Genomic DNA, 12,874 nt, shown 5'->3' with positions numbered 1-12,874 from the left:
CACACACAAACACTTGTATTTATATACTTGTATTTATATAATTGCGAGGACATCCATAGACGATGCATTTCCTAGCCCCTTCACCTAACCCCAACCATAAAAAATTATTGCCTACCTCCGTTCCTTACCCTAACCTCAACCATAACCCAATTCAAACCTAAACTCTAAAACCAAGTCTTGACCCTCAAAAAGAGGTCTTGAGTTGTGAGGACCGGCCAAAATGTCCTCACTTCACAAAAATGTCCTCTATCTGTTGGTTAAAGATGTATTTTGGTCCTCACAATGTAGTATGCACAAGTACACACACACACACTTTTTATGATCTTATCACAGAAATTATTCTGTTCCACATTTGAACTGGCCTGACTCTATCAAATGAAATCAAAAGCGAGCAATGTGTCGAGAATTACTGGTACTGATAACTACGTATTTATGGTGTACTGAAATTCAACATGCATTTGTTAAAATAATGTGAGTTGTGATCCAACTCGTTTATTTAAATGTCGACGAAAAAACTTTAGATTGTCAACTGTTAGTGTTTCAGTGTGCTTCGATATTTTAGGTCCTTATTGAAGCTGGGTTTATAGAACTCGAGGTTAAGCACCTGAGACCACAAGAGTGCAAACTGCTGCTGCTACATCGAAACACAAATTTTGTGTTACGTGGCACTCAGCGCCATATTGGCTCTGTTGAGCCTCACCTTGTCTTTGTCATGTGGTACACAAAATAATACGAGTCAACAAACGTACTTTATAAAAACTGTAATGATCAATCTCAAATTGGGATTATTTGCTTTAACTGCAAAGATTAATTATTCAAATAATTACAATATATATGGAAAAGCTAAAAACAAAAAAGTACCTAATCAAAAAGTTAATAATTTCATCACTATGTAATATTTGTTATTGCAGTTAGAATTTGTAATGTTTTAAACACTCAGTATATCATAGTGTAGTACATCACAGTAAACATCTATGATAATTGTTTATCTAAACAATAAAAAAATAGATAAAATATGTGATCAATAAAAAGCATACTGTATGAAATGTTTGTTTATTAATGGAGTAATGTGTTCAGTCCTCGCCGATAGCTTTTTCGTGTGTGAGAATTTTTTTCAGTCACATCAAGGTGTTACCATGACGACTTTGGGATCTGGCACATTGAACCCTCCCATCATCTCTTGAGTTTAAATGAAATGATCAGCAGTGCTCCCCAACTTCCACTGAAGACCAACAAAGATGCGGACTCTTGCACCTGAAGCGATCTTGCTAGCGTGGACGCTGCTCACAACATGCCTGTGGTCATTGGGTGAGTTTTTGTCACTATAAACTTGTTCTTATACCATGTCGTTCAGGAACCTTGTCGTGACGGCGATACTCTGCTTAAAACGGATGCTATATGATTATTTATGGAGCAATTGTGCAATGTTGTTTTAACTGACGTTGGTCATAACATAAACAATTGATCTCAGCCTTTGTTTTATTTGGTCTGTTTACGATACTTTTAGGTTATGTATCCTATAAGAAGTTTTTCATTGCCACTTGTCTGTTTGTTAACAGCACCAAAGAAAGGGTCTGTTAGCTTTACGATTCAGGTTTATTCAACATCTTTGTTAGTTTTCATATAATGTAGTAATTGTAATGCAAAAAAATCAGTTTATGTATGATATTGGTGTCTATGAAAGTCTACAACAGATATCTAGTCTGTTTTTAGAACCATCCAATGTAGGCGTCTTGTCCCTTTTCTTGTCAAACATTTTACCATAGAGAAACAAAAACCAGAATATTCGGGAGGGGAAAAAATGTCTCCGTCTCACAGTGTAAATGGTTAGAGACTCCTGGTCGAGATTTTGATGCTAGTCCTTGATAGAGGTTTGCCATTCTAGTTGATATTATTGTAACTATATTGTTAAGACAGTGATAACAGAATACGTGGTTACTTTTAACTGACCGGTTATTAAAAGCAAGGTTGATTGTGCATGCTTACGATTAGAGAACTTAATAGAATCTGTGTGCATACTGTATAAAAAGCCTTCAGCACCACATTGTTTAAGCTTGTGTCCCCCCCCCCTTCCACCATAGGTTCGGGCCAATTCCTGCAACAAGCAGTCAGCATCCTCCATCCACAGCTCCTCAGCACACAGTTTATTCAATGCAACTGCATCAATAGCGTCTGTGAGTCGGTCATCTGGTTCCGCACTATTCCCAACCACAACAAAGTTCAGTTTCTGGGCAGGTTAAACAATGCCAAGCGCATAGTTTACGGAGACAACGTGGACCGAAGTCGGTTCCAGTTGAGCAAAAAAAACAGTGAGGCTTTCACACTGCGAATCGGCAATGTGACAAAAGAGGACACTGGGACGTATTCTTGCATTTTAAAGGATAGGAAAAATGAAGAATTGTGGCAGCCTGGTGTTCTTCTTCTCCCTCAAGGTTTGTAAGCTGACTAAAACTGCTGTTTTATACTCAGGTAAATTACTCGTCATTTGCTGGCTGTGAGAGTTTCGCTGTGAGAATATGGAGGAATATTCACAAAATTTTAGATATATCAATATAAAAGCAGTGTAACCCTTGTTAAAATGCATTTGTATTTTTTGTGTTAAAAGTCTTGTCTTTATGTGACAGAAAGGCTCCCGACAAAACCTCCTGAATCACCACGCAAACTTGACTGTAGCTGCATTAAAACTTCAGCAGGTAATTAATTTACTCTTACTGTGCTAATTATACATCTGATTTTCATCATCATGATTGATATGGCAATAAACCATACATTTGAAATGTGTGATGACGGGTTATAATCACTAAATTAGCCCATTGAATTATTTATTTTATGTCATTTTTAAGAGACATTTAAATGGCAAAGCGCATATTTTTGAATATTGTGCACCAGGTGATTGTGACTCACTCATCCTGTGGTCATTGGTCGGCCTTGCCACAGTCATGATGACCACGCTCATCTGCACCCTCTATTACTTCAGCCGTGAGTATTCCTAAATTTGTTTTTATGTACCGTATTCTTCGTAATGTTTTACACGTCACAAATTTGAATGAGAGACAATATGATTTCATGCGTTTGTACTCATTGTTTCTTACAGGACTTCCCAAAAAATGTCGACACCATTTTGTGAAGTAAGTTAAACATTAGAGCTTGTTAAGTAGGCTTTTTGAAATTTAAAGCTTACTGTTTTGACTGTGTGTAATTTGTTTCATTCAATTTGTTTGTTTAAAGGCGGCAGTTAAAGACACGTGGTCAGTAAACATCATACAAGTATGTACCTAATACACAATTTTTAAATAATTGCAAAATATAATTGCGGTTTTTTTTTTTTGTTGTTTTTTTTTTACTTGTCCACAATGTTAGTGGACTTGGATGGTTTTGTTGAAGCCTCCGAACAATTTCTTACATTGACCTGTGGAACCAGAGATCAGGGTCTTAGAGTTTAAACAATTAAAGCATTAGATATTTTTTGGAAATATTCACACAAACACATGTTAAAACCTTCCAAAAAGAAAGATGATTTGAACACTTTGTGTTTTATTTCTGTGATTATAGTGTCAAAGTCGAAAGCGTCTCACTTTGCAAATGTCTTACCGTCGACTGGAGGAGCACAAAAGGAATGAACGTAATCACAAACGATTCTAATATGACCAAATTGTGACCTTTGTCTTGCAGGATTGAGCTACCATGTTGGCAAGAACTTAGCATCTCATAAATAATATATACAGTAGCTTGTGCACTTTTTCATTCTAATCTGCATACAAATCAAATCATCGGCAGATTTTTGAAGCACATCTTAGATATTTTTCTTATTAAATACAGACAAAGGATGATTTTAAAGATCCAAATAAAACATGTACATTGAATAAACAAGTAGACTCAAAACATCTTTAAGAAAAATATTTTAGCTCAAAACAATAAGTTTTGCCCTCAAAACAGATAGATACCGTATGTAATATTTTTATCAGAATGATGGAAATCTTTATAAATACTGCATATATTGTAACCTTTAATAAAACAATACTGTCGTAAATCATTTTTTTTTTAAAGAAAGAAAACATATATATCCAGTCTATTGGCAGCTGTCTTTTTTTCTTCTTCTAATTAACATCTTATTTTGTGTTACTGTTTATATTAAGCACTTAATCTCTAAAGCATGCAGACGTAATTTTGTATGTATTTATGTATGAATGCCCAAAAATATATAGAGAATGTTATTAATTTGCAGTTTATAAACTTACGATATCTCTATACAATTGATACTGTCATGCAAATTGTTTACTGTACTGATTTTAGGGCTGGGGAGGGTTTCGTATAGTTCATGTGTATTGCTGAACATGTAAACTTCAGTTTGAATTCCATCTGTAAATGAAATATATATTATTGTGTGTATGTCTGTGGCTTCTCTCATACACAACCACCTGTGTGATAGAAAAGTAAAAAAAAAAAAAAAAGTGAGCGAGCTGGTGGTTGCTGGAGGCTTAGGGAGCACATGCGACTCTTTCCTGTGTGCATGGAGAGCTCGAGCCTTGTTTACACTTTGAGCTCCTCGTTTACTCTCTGGAACAAAAAGACCACAAAAATACCACAAAATGAACCACAAACTATGAAAGCAAAGTAAGAGCTCACTTTTAAACAAAGACAATTTAGAATGAAAAACTTTACCATGACTTCTTCAGGACAGACATTTTTGATTGATTTTACTTTGGTATTTTCATGTCTAAACGATCTAATGCTTCAGACTTGAGACCAAAAATGTAACATTAAATATCGTTCGCCATTCTCATAAACTGTTATTTCTTCTTTTTTCAGAAAACGTAAAAAATATCAAAAATATTCGTTAGATTACATTTCTTGATAATTTCATTTCAGGGGTATAATCTAGTAGTTCTCAAATAGGCTACGTGCACTCCTGGGGGAACGCAAGCATGCATGCAAAAATCCTTTAAAAAAATCATCATTACATTATGTAAATGTTTCAGGAAAGTCAAAGTTAATGAAATAAAATGTATATTGAATTTTATTGTTCTAAAAACCCAGTCTCCTCAAACCAGAATGGTTCGACCCAAACTGTCATATGCCATCTAGGATCACCTGTCAATCATTAGAAATTTGGATTTAAATGATAATAAATGATTTTTGAGAACATATCTTTACTATGATCCCAAAGGAGGACACTTAATGGTAATAATATTTTTTTATGTGCACAAATCTTTATTTGTAACTTAATCATTTTCTATTTAAAAATAAAATAAGTTTTTTGTTTTTGTTTTTGGATTTCCAAGAGAGACCACTTATGCAAATGAAGTTCCAAAGTTTTATTAAATCAGACAACTGTTTGTTTGTTTTTTAACCAAAAATGTTTTTCACTGGTTAGGGAACACTTGGCTGAAAAAAATATTTCTCAGGGGGTAGATAACTGAAAAAAGGTTGAGAACCAATGGTATAATCTGTTTAACTAAGGATGTGGCAGATTATTCGCATCCTGAGAAGATGTTGAAGGCAAAAAAAACACAATGTTCGTCTTAATTGTGACTATCCAGTTCAGGGTCACTTTAATATATCCAAGTCAGTTGTAATGCTATCAACATTTTTTGGGGGTAGGTAACGCTCGGTATATGTGCAAGCAATGTGACAGCTAGGGTAATCAATCATTTTTGCTTACAATGAATTGCAGTTTAAATAGTGTGTTAAGTCATGCTTTATGATGCTTTGTGTATGTTAAACATTGAATGCATCATGCACAAGCCAAATTTCACAGAAATTCATTACATATTTTATTAAATGACTGAGGTCCAGCTAACCCAAACAAAAGAATAGATTAAAGAGTATTTAAATGTGTTCTATAGTCTCTGTGACAAACTAAATCCATGTATCCATTTTCTGCTACCCTGGACGTAGATTAGGATGTCAGGGCACATAGAGAGAGACGGACAACTTTCATGCGCACCTTCACTGAGTGGAATGCGAACCTTTGCTACTGAACTGTCTATTACACAGTCAAATTGTTTTCTGTTCACAATTCTGTACTCGAGGTGCCTCCTGAAGGATTTGTCAAACTGATTACATGCTAAATTAGTCAATAGGCTGTCTTTGTTTGTATGCTTCTTCGAACTTAAGGAATTAAACTTACTGCACAGAAGAAGCATCGTCATAAGTCTCCAGGAATGCTACAAATAATGCAGCATCTGATGTATAATGTTGTTGTCCATTTCTGTTCTAACCGATATTCGAGCTCTTAAGCACGTTTGCGTACATTCAAATTTGAAGTTGGACATTCTCAGTGTGACTCAGACAGGGGAGCTCGTCTAGGTGTTTGCAAGTGATTCACAGAGGAAACATAATGTGGGCTAAGTGACTTAGGGTCTCCCCTCTAGCAGTGAAGCAGCAACTCAATCCCCTGATGAGTAAAAAGCAAGCAGCAGATGGCCCATTAAAAAAAAAAAAATATATATAAATAAATGTGATCATTATAAATCTAATATTTATTTAATAATTACAAAAATGAAATTAAAAAAGCAAACATGCACACGTAAAAAACTAAAAAGAACAATAAGAGTGTGAGCGTTATACATTAATAGCAATCCTGTGTAAAGGACACTTGGCCTCCTTCCACCCATGGAACAGATCTAAACCCACAACAAAGTAAAAGTAAAAGTGCTGCCCACTACTAAACTGATGTACCGTATTTACTTTCCATCAATGAAGAAGAAATGGAGCAGATGTTAGAGAATATATGCAACTGCAATGGAAAATGTACTTTACTTAAAAAAAAAAAAATAATAAAAATAAAAATAAAAATAAAGAGCAATGATGATGACATTTCCGAATGAACAATACTGAGCTCTTTATAGAAAAAAAAGAAGAAGAAAAAATAAAAATAAAAAGGAAAATGTACTTTACTTCTCCAATGCTACTGTATTTTACATATCTGTTTAATCGCAACGATAGACTGAGATTTATATTTGTCTGCCTGGTCTATGTAGGAAAATTGAATTTTCATTTCATTTATCAGAATGATGGAAATCTTTATAAATACTGCATATATTGTAACCTTTAATAAAACAATACTGTCGTAAATCAAATTATTTTTTAAAGAAAGAAAACATATATATCCAGTCTATTGGCAGCTGTCTTTTTTTCTTCTTCTAATTAACATCTTATTTTGTGTTACTGTTTATATTAAGCACTTAATCTCTAAAGCATGCAGACATAATTTTGTATGTATTTATGTATGAATGCCCAAAAATATATAGAGAATGTTATTAATTTGCAGTTTATAAACCTACGATATCTCTATACAATTGATACTGTCATGCAAATTGTTTACTGTACTGATTTTAGGGCTGGGGAGGGTTTCGTATAGTTCATGTGTATTGCTGAGCATGTAAACTTTAGTTTGAATTCCATCTGTAAATGAAATATATATTATTGTGTGTATGTCTGTGGCTTCTCTCATACACAACCACCTGTGTGATAGAAAAGTAAAAAAAAAAAAAAAGTGAGCGAGCTGGTGGTTGCTGGAGGCTTAGGGAGCACATGCGACTCTTTCCTGTGTGCATGGAGAGCTCGAGCCTTGTTTACACTTTGAGCTCCTCGTTTACTCTCTGGAACAAAAAGACCACAAAAATACCACAAAATGAACCACAAACTATGAAAGCAAAGTAAGAGCTCACTTTTAAACAAAGACAATTTAGAATGAAAAACTTTACCATGACTTCTTCAGGACAGACATTTTTGATTGATTTTACTTTGGTATGTTCATGTCTAAACGATCTAATGCTTCAGACTTGAGACCAAAAATGTAACATTAAATATCGTTCGCCATTCTCATAAACTGTTATTTCTTCTTTTTTCAGAAAACGTAAAAAATATCAAAAATATTCGTTAGATTACATTTCTTGATAATTTCATTTCAGGGGTATAATCTAGTAGTTCTCAAATAGGCTACGTGCACTCCTGGGGGAACGCAAGCATGCATGCAAAAATCCTTTAAAAAAATCATCATTACATTATGTAAATGTTTCAGGAAAGTCAAAGTTAATGAAATAAAATGTATATTGAATTTTATTGTTCTAAAAACCCAGTCTCCTCAAACCAGAATGGTTCGACCCAAACTGTCATATGCCATCTAGGATCACCTGTCAATCATTAGAAATTTGGATTTAAATGATAATAAATGATTTTTGAGAACAGATCTTTACTATGATCCCAAAGGAGGACACTTAATGGTAATAATATTTTTTTATGTGCACAAATCTTTATTTGTAACTTAATCATTTTCTATTTAAAAAGAAAATAAGGTTTTTGTTTTTGTTTTTGGATTTCCAAGAGAGACCACTTATGCAAATGAAGTTCCAAAGTTTTATTAAATCAGACAACTGTTTGTTTGTTTTTTAACCAAAAATGTTTTTCACTGGTTAGGGAACACTTGGCTGAAAAAAATATTTCTCAGGGGGTAGATAACTGAAAAAAGGTTGAGAACCAATGGTATAATCTGTTTAACTAAGGATGTGGCAGATTATTCGCATCCTGAGAAGATGTTGAAGCCAAAAAAACCCACAATGTTCGTCTTAATTGTGACTATCCAGTTCAGGGTCACTTTAATATATCCAAGTCAGTTGTAATGCTATCAACATTTTTTGGGGGTTGGTAACGCTTGGTATATGTGCAAGCAATGTGACAGCTAGGTAATCAATCATCTTTGCTTACAATGAATTGCAGTTTAAATAGTGTGTTAAATCATGCTTTATGATGCTTTGTGTATGTTAAACATTGAATGCATCTTGCACAAGCCAAATTTCACAGAAATTCATTACATATTTTATTAAATGACTGAGGTCCAGCTAACCCAAACAAAATAATAGATTAAAGAGTATTTAAATGTGTTCTATAGTCTCTGTGACAAACTAAATCCATGTATCCATTTTCTGCTACCCTGGACGTAGATTAGGATGTCAGGGCACATAGAGAGAGACGGACAACTTTCATGCGCACCTTCACTGAGTGGAATGCGAACCTTTGCTACTGAACTGTCTATTACACAGTCAAATTGTTTTCTGTTCACAATTCTGTACTGGAGGTGCCTCCTGAAGGATTTGTCAAACTGATTACATGCTAAATTAGTCAATAGGCTGTCTTTGTTTGTATGCTTCTTCGAACTTAAGGAATTAAACTTACTGCACAGAGGAAGCATCGTCATAAGTCTCCAGGAATGCTACAAATAATGCAGCAACTGATGTATAATGTTGTTGTCCATTTCTGTTCTAACCGATATTCGAGCTCTTAAGCACGTTTGCGTATATTCAAGTTTGAAGTTGGACATTCTCAGTGTGACTCAGACAGGGGAGCTCGTTTAGGTGTTTGCAAGTGATTCACAGAGGAAACATAATGTGGGCTAAGTGACTTAGGGTCTCCCCTCTAGCAGTGAAGCAGCAACTCAATCCCCTGATGAGTAAAAAGCAAGCAGCAGATGGCCCATTAAAAAAAATATATATATATAAAAATAAATGTGATCATTATAAATATAATATTTATTTAATAATTACAAAAATGAAATTAAAAAAGCAAACATGCACACGTAAAAAACTAAAAAGAACAATAAGAGTGTGAGCGTTATACATTAATAGCAATCCTGTGTAAAGGCCACTTGGCCTCCCTCCACCCATGGAACAGATCTAAACCCACAACAAAGTAAAAGTGCTGCCCACTACTAAACTGATGTACCGTATTTACTTTCCATCAATGAAGAAGAAATGGAGCAGACGTTAGAGAATATATGCAACCGTAATGGAAAATGTACTTTGCTTCTCCAATGCTACTGTATTTGACATATCTGTTTAATCGCAACGATAGACTGAGATTTATATTTGTCTGCCTGGTCTATGTAGGAAAAGTGATACACACTCACACTGTCGGGGTTACATTTAATTCTTCCTCAAATGATGCAACTCCGTGAGACACCCAAGTTTGTCTTTCTGCAGAAATGAGGAAGTGGATGCTCTCAGCGGTACTAAATTCACAATGATAAAAAACAACAACAACATGCATCTGGTGTGTGTGTGGGTGTAACATTTCAATTGCAGCAAATAGTAAAGTTCTCATTCATGTGATAACTTATTATACACTTTTTCCAACATTCCCCTCTAATTATCAAATGAACAGCACATTTAAACATCATATTGTCAAACCTCAAAAGAATTTCTTGATAAAAATCATAACGAGTACTCATTTTGTTCTTGTCACTTAAAACATTGGTGTCATCCAAATCCTCATCATATTGTTCTGTCAATAAGATCAATACCGCATAGAGCATGACGTAACATTCTCTTTTCATCAAAAATCATATTAACGTCGCACGTTCCTTTCAAGTCCCGATTTCCTCGTTAAGTTGCAGGTAGAAATCATCCGATTTTTTATTTTTCTTGTCTTTTCGAGAGGGAGAGGTTACCAGCACATCACCTCTATATTTGTCAATCAGCAACATGTGTTTTTTTCCTGTACTTAATCCATCGAGTGTGTATGTAATATCTAGTGTTCGTGCTCCAATGTGTGTATTGTCCAATGTTCGGAATCCAGTATGTACAATGTCCATTGTTTCTGTACTTATTGTTCAGTGTTAGTAATTCAGCCAGCTGTCTCTCTTTCCCCTCAAGATGGCCCCAAAAACAAAAAAAACAAAACAAAACAAAAAAAAGACAGCCCCGAATGAGTCAGATCGCATCTTACTCTCCCGTTGGATTAGTGAGTGGGACTCGTCTCCTCGATGTGTCCCTTCCAACACTTCCAGCACAATTGACAGGCCCTGGACTTCACAGCGGTTTGGGGAACCTTGTGGGGGGGCGTGATCCCATCCTCCTCAGACTGACTTGGTCAGGTCCACAGCTAGACAAGCTGTTTGTCTTTCCCCTCTCTGACCTTGATTCAGTCAGGCTTTGCTCCGCAACCGGACAAGCTGTTAATCAATGAGTACCTGTTGTGCCGTGCGATAGGAGAATCCAGGAGGGTCGTTCGGCGATCTTCACAGCCTCCGGGGTCATCAACAACACTTACAAGGACCTTCTTACCTCGGGATGGACCTTTGATCAAAACACAGTCACAACCCTTGGTGGGAGGTTGGCCTTCCTGCAGAGGCAGAGAGTCGTCTGGCATTTGATTAAACATTTTCACTTCCTTGTCATTTAACAATCTCCTCATATAGTCACTTACATCAGTGTCTTTCATCTGCTCATCTTAACAGGTTATTTACAATAGGCACATTAAATAGTCTATCACACAAAATTCCAAGCGGGATAAACTGCCATGTTCCTTTTATAATTCTCATATACATTTTAACTAAATCCAAACTATCTAACCATAATCTTCATACCTCGGACTAATGTGACAAAGTAACAAAGTGACTTTCATTCGTTACTCCAAATTACTAATATGCCATCAAGAGACATTATATATTTACACCATGCTTTTGCCATAATAATAACGTCCAGTTGTTTTGCTGAAACAATTTCAACTCATTAAAAAATTAAAAACCATCAAACAGTACTTGGTAATATTCAAACTGTATTACCTTTGTTCAATTCTATAAAATCCATCGCTCTAACAAAAACATCCAATCACCAAAAATGTAAAAACATGAAAATTAAATTATCTAATTCATATGTAGTAAAGTGTTGTTACCATGTTTACCAATATCCCCCGTGTGGAAACATTTATGGTTCACAACTCAAAGTTACTATCCACTTAAACAAACTTTCACTACATATAATAAATTATTAATAACACCTTAATTTTTACAGAAGGTTTCCATTTTTCTAATTGGTGCACAACAGTGTTCCCTCATCACTGTGTTAACATCCTTTTTTCTTAAAAAAAAAAAATTACACGGTTTTACAAAAATCAACAAGATTATAAAAGGCAACTGCATAATTGCAAAAACAATAGGGACCTCGTAGCCGTCACTGCTCGGGCCCTAATTTGCGAAAGAACACTGTAGTTTACATGTCTTGGGGGGCAGAATTTTGAGGTCTGCCCATAGTAGACTATAGGCAAGCACTTGCTCAAATCTGGCATCCATTCAAGGGAACAACCACAATGCTGGTAATCATCTTGTAAACAATGAATAACAATATATGATACTGGCTTAAGTTCTATTTCCAGTTTTCTAAACTAAACTGAGGTCGTAACCGTATCAGCAATCAACTGTCTGTTCAAATGGCTTTCTAATATTTTAATAAAGCCAATACTGCCATTGTTCAATTTAATTCACAAACTGCATTTTTCACATTCATCTATCCATTAAAATGTATCAGACATTGTTATTTTCATCGGTGTGTCAATTCAATTTCATAAGTGGCATTGTTATCTTAGCATAATTAGCGCCCCAACTCATGCAATAATTGCACAGCCCCAAAATCAATCCGTGGGTGTTATTTTATTTGAAAATAGCATAATCAAAAACATCAAAAAGCTCACAACGGGTCACAATACCACCCATGGGTTTAAGATATCATTTAGTGTTTTTGTTTCAAATCTTAGGGCTGACAAGATTGCTTCTTTTCTTGTTGGGTGTCCATAATAACCACTTTACAGTCAAAACATAACCTAAATATTTGTTACGTTTGTTGTATATCCTATATATATGCATTTACCCCATATTTACTCTTGCTAAGTTTGTAAAGCATTTATTCTGTGTAGGGGAGTATGACCCATGCGCCTGTCATCTTCCTTGACAAGAACAAGAGCTGTGGACTTATCTCAGGATGGTACCGTGTCTTGAATGTTTTACGATTGAGGCTTAATCTTGCTTCAGAATCTAAATGATCTAATAATGTGTGTCTAGTTAGTCATTTTAGTACTTTCAATCAGCACTCCAGCCTTT

At 35.1% G+C, this 12,874-nt stretch overlaps 1 protein-coding gene across 3 annotated transcripts; it reads left to right on the top strand.

The window, feature by feature from the left end:
- Positions 1-975: 975 nt before the first annotated feature.
- On the top strand, positions 976-4,851 carry cd8b (cd8 beta). 3 transcript variants are annotated; one of them, XM_086087263.1, is made up of 7 exons: positions 976-1,308; positions 2,082-2,432; positions 2,625-2,693; positions 2,890-2,979; positions 3,095-3,128; positions 3,229-3,248; positions 3,553-4,851. In XM_086087263.1, exons 1-7 carry the CDS (start codon positions 1,239-1,241, stop codon positions 3,618-3,620), a joined length of 702 nt encoding a protein of 233 aa, XP_085943389.1. In that variant the 5' UTR covers positions 976-1,238; the 3' UTR covers positions 3,621-4,851. The 3 variants fall into 3 exon arrangements, with proteins under 3 accessions (XP_085943389.1, XP_085943390.1, XP_085943391.1); XM_086087264.1 differs by having other exon boundaries at positions 3,229-3,267; positions 3,673-4,851; XM_086087265.1 differs by lacking the exons at positions 3,229-3,248; positions 3,553-4,851 and having other exon boundaries at positions 3,095-3,132.
- Positions 4,852-12,874: the final 8,023 nt, after the last annotated feature.

This window comes from Leptonotus elevatus, chromosome 10, assembly GCF_054856555.1.
Source record: "Leptonotus elevatus isolate MCC_2025b chromosome 10, RoL_Lele_1.0, whole genome shotgun sequence".
Taxonomy (NCBI): Eukaryota; Metazoa; Chordata; class Actinopteri; order Syngnathiformes; family Syngnathidae; genus Leptonotus; species Leptonotus elevatus.
The sequence above is the reverse complement of the archived record's forward strand: the minus strand, read 5'-3'. Positions and strand labels throughout refer to the sequence as shown.

What these genes read in the sequence shown, in the direction of transcription:
- cd8b (XM_086087263.1), top strand. Translation starts at nt 1,239, where the DNA reads ATGCGGACTCTTGCACCTGAAGCGATCTTGCTAGCGTGGACGCTGCTC. An exon ending in CTGCATTAAAACTTCAGCAG is followed by an intron (nt 2,694 to 2,889) that starts GTAATTAATTTA and finishes ATTGTGCACCAG; the next exon opens with GTGATTGTGACTCACTCATC. An exon ending in TGTCGACACCATTTTGTGAA is followed by an intron (nt 3,129 to 3,228) that starts GTAAGTTAAACA and finishes GTTTGTTTAAAG; the next exon opens with GCGGCAGTTAAAGACACGTG.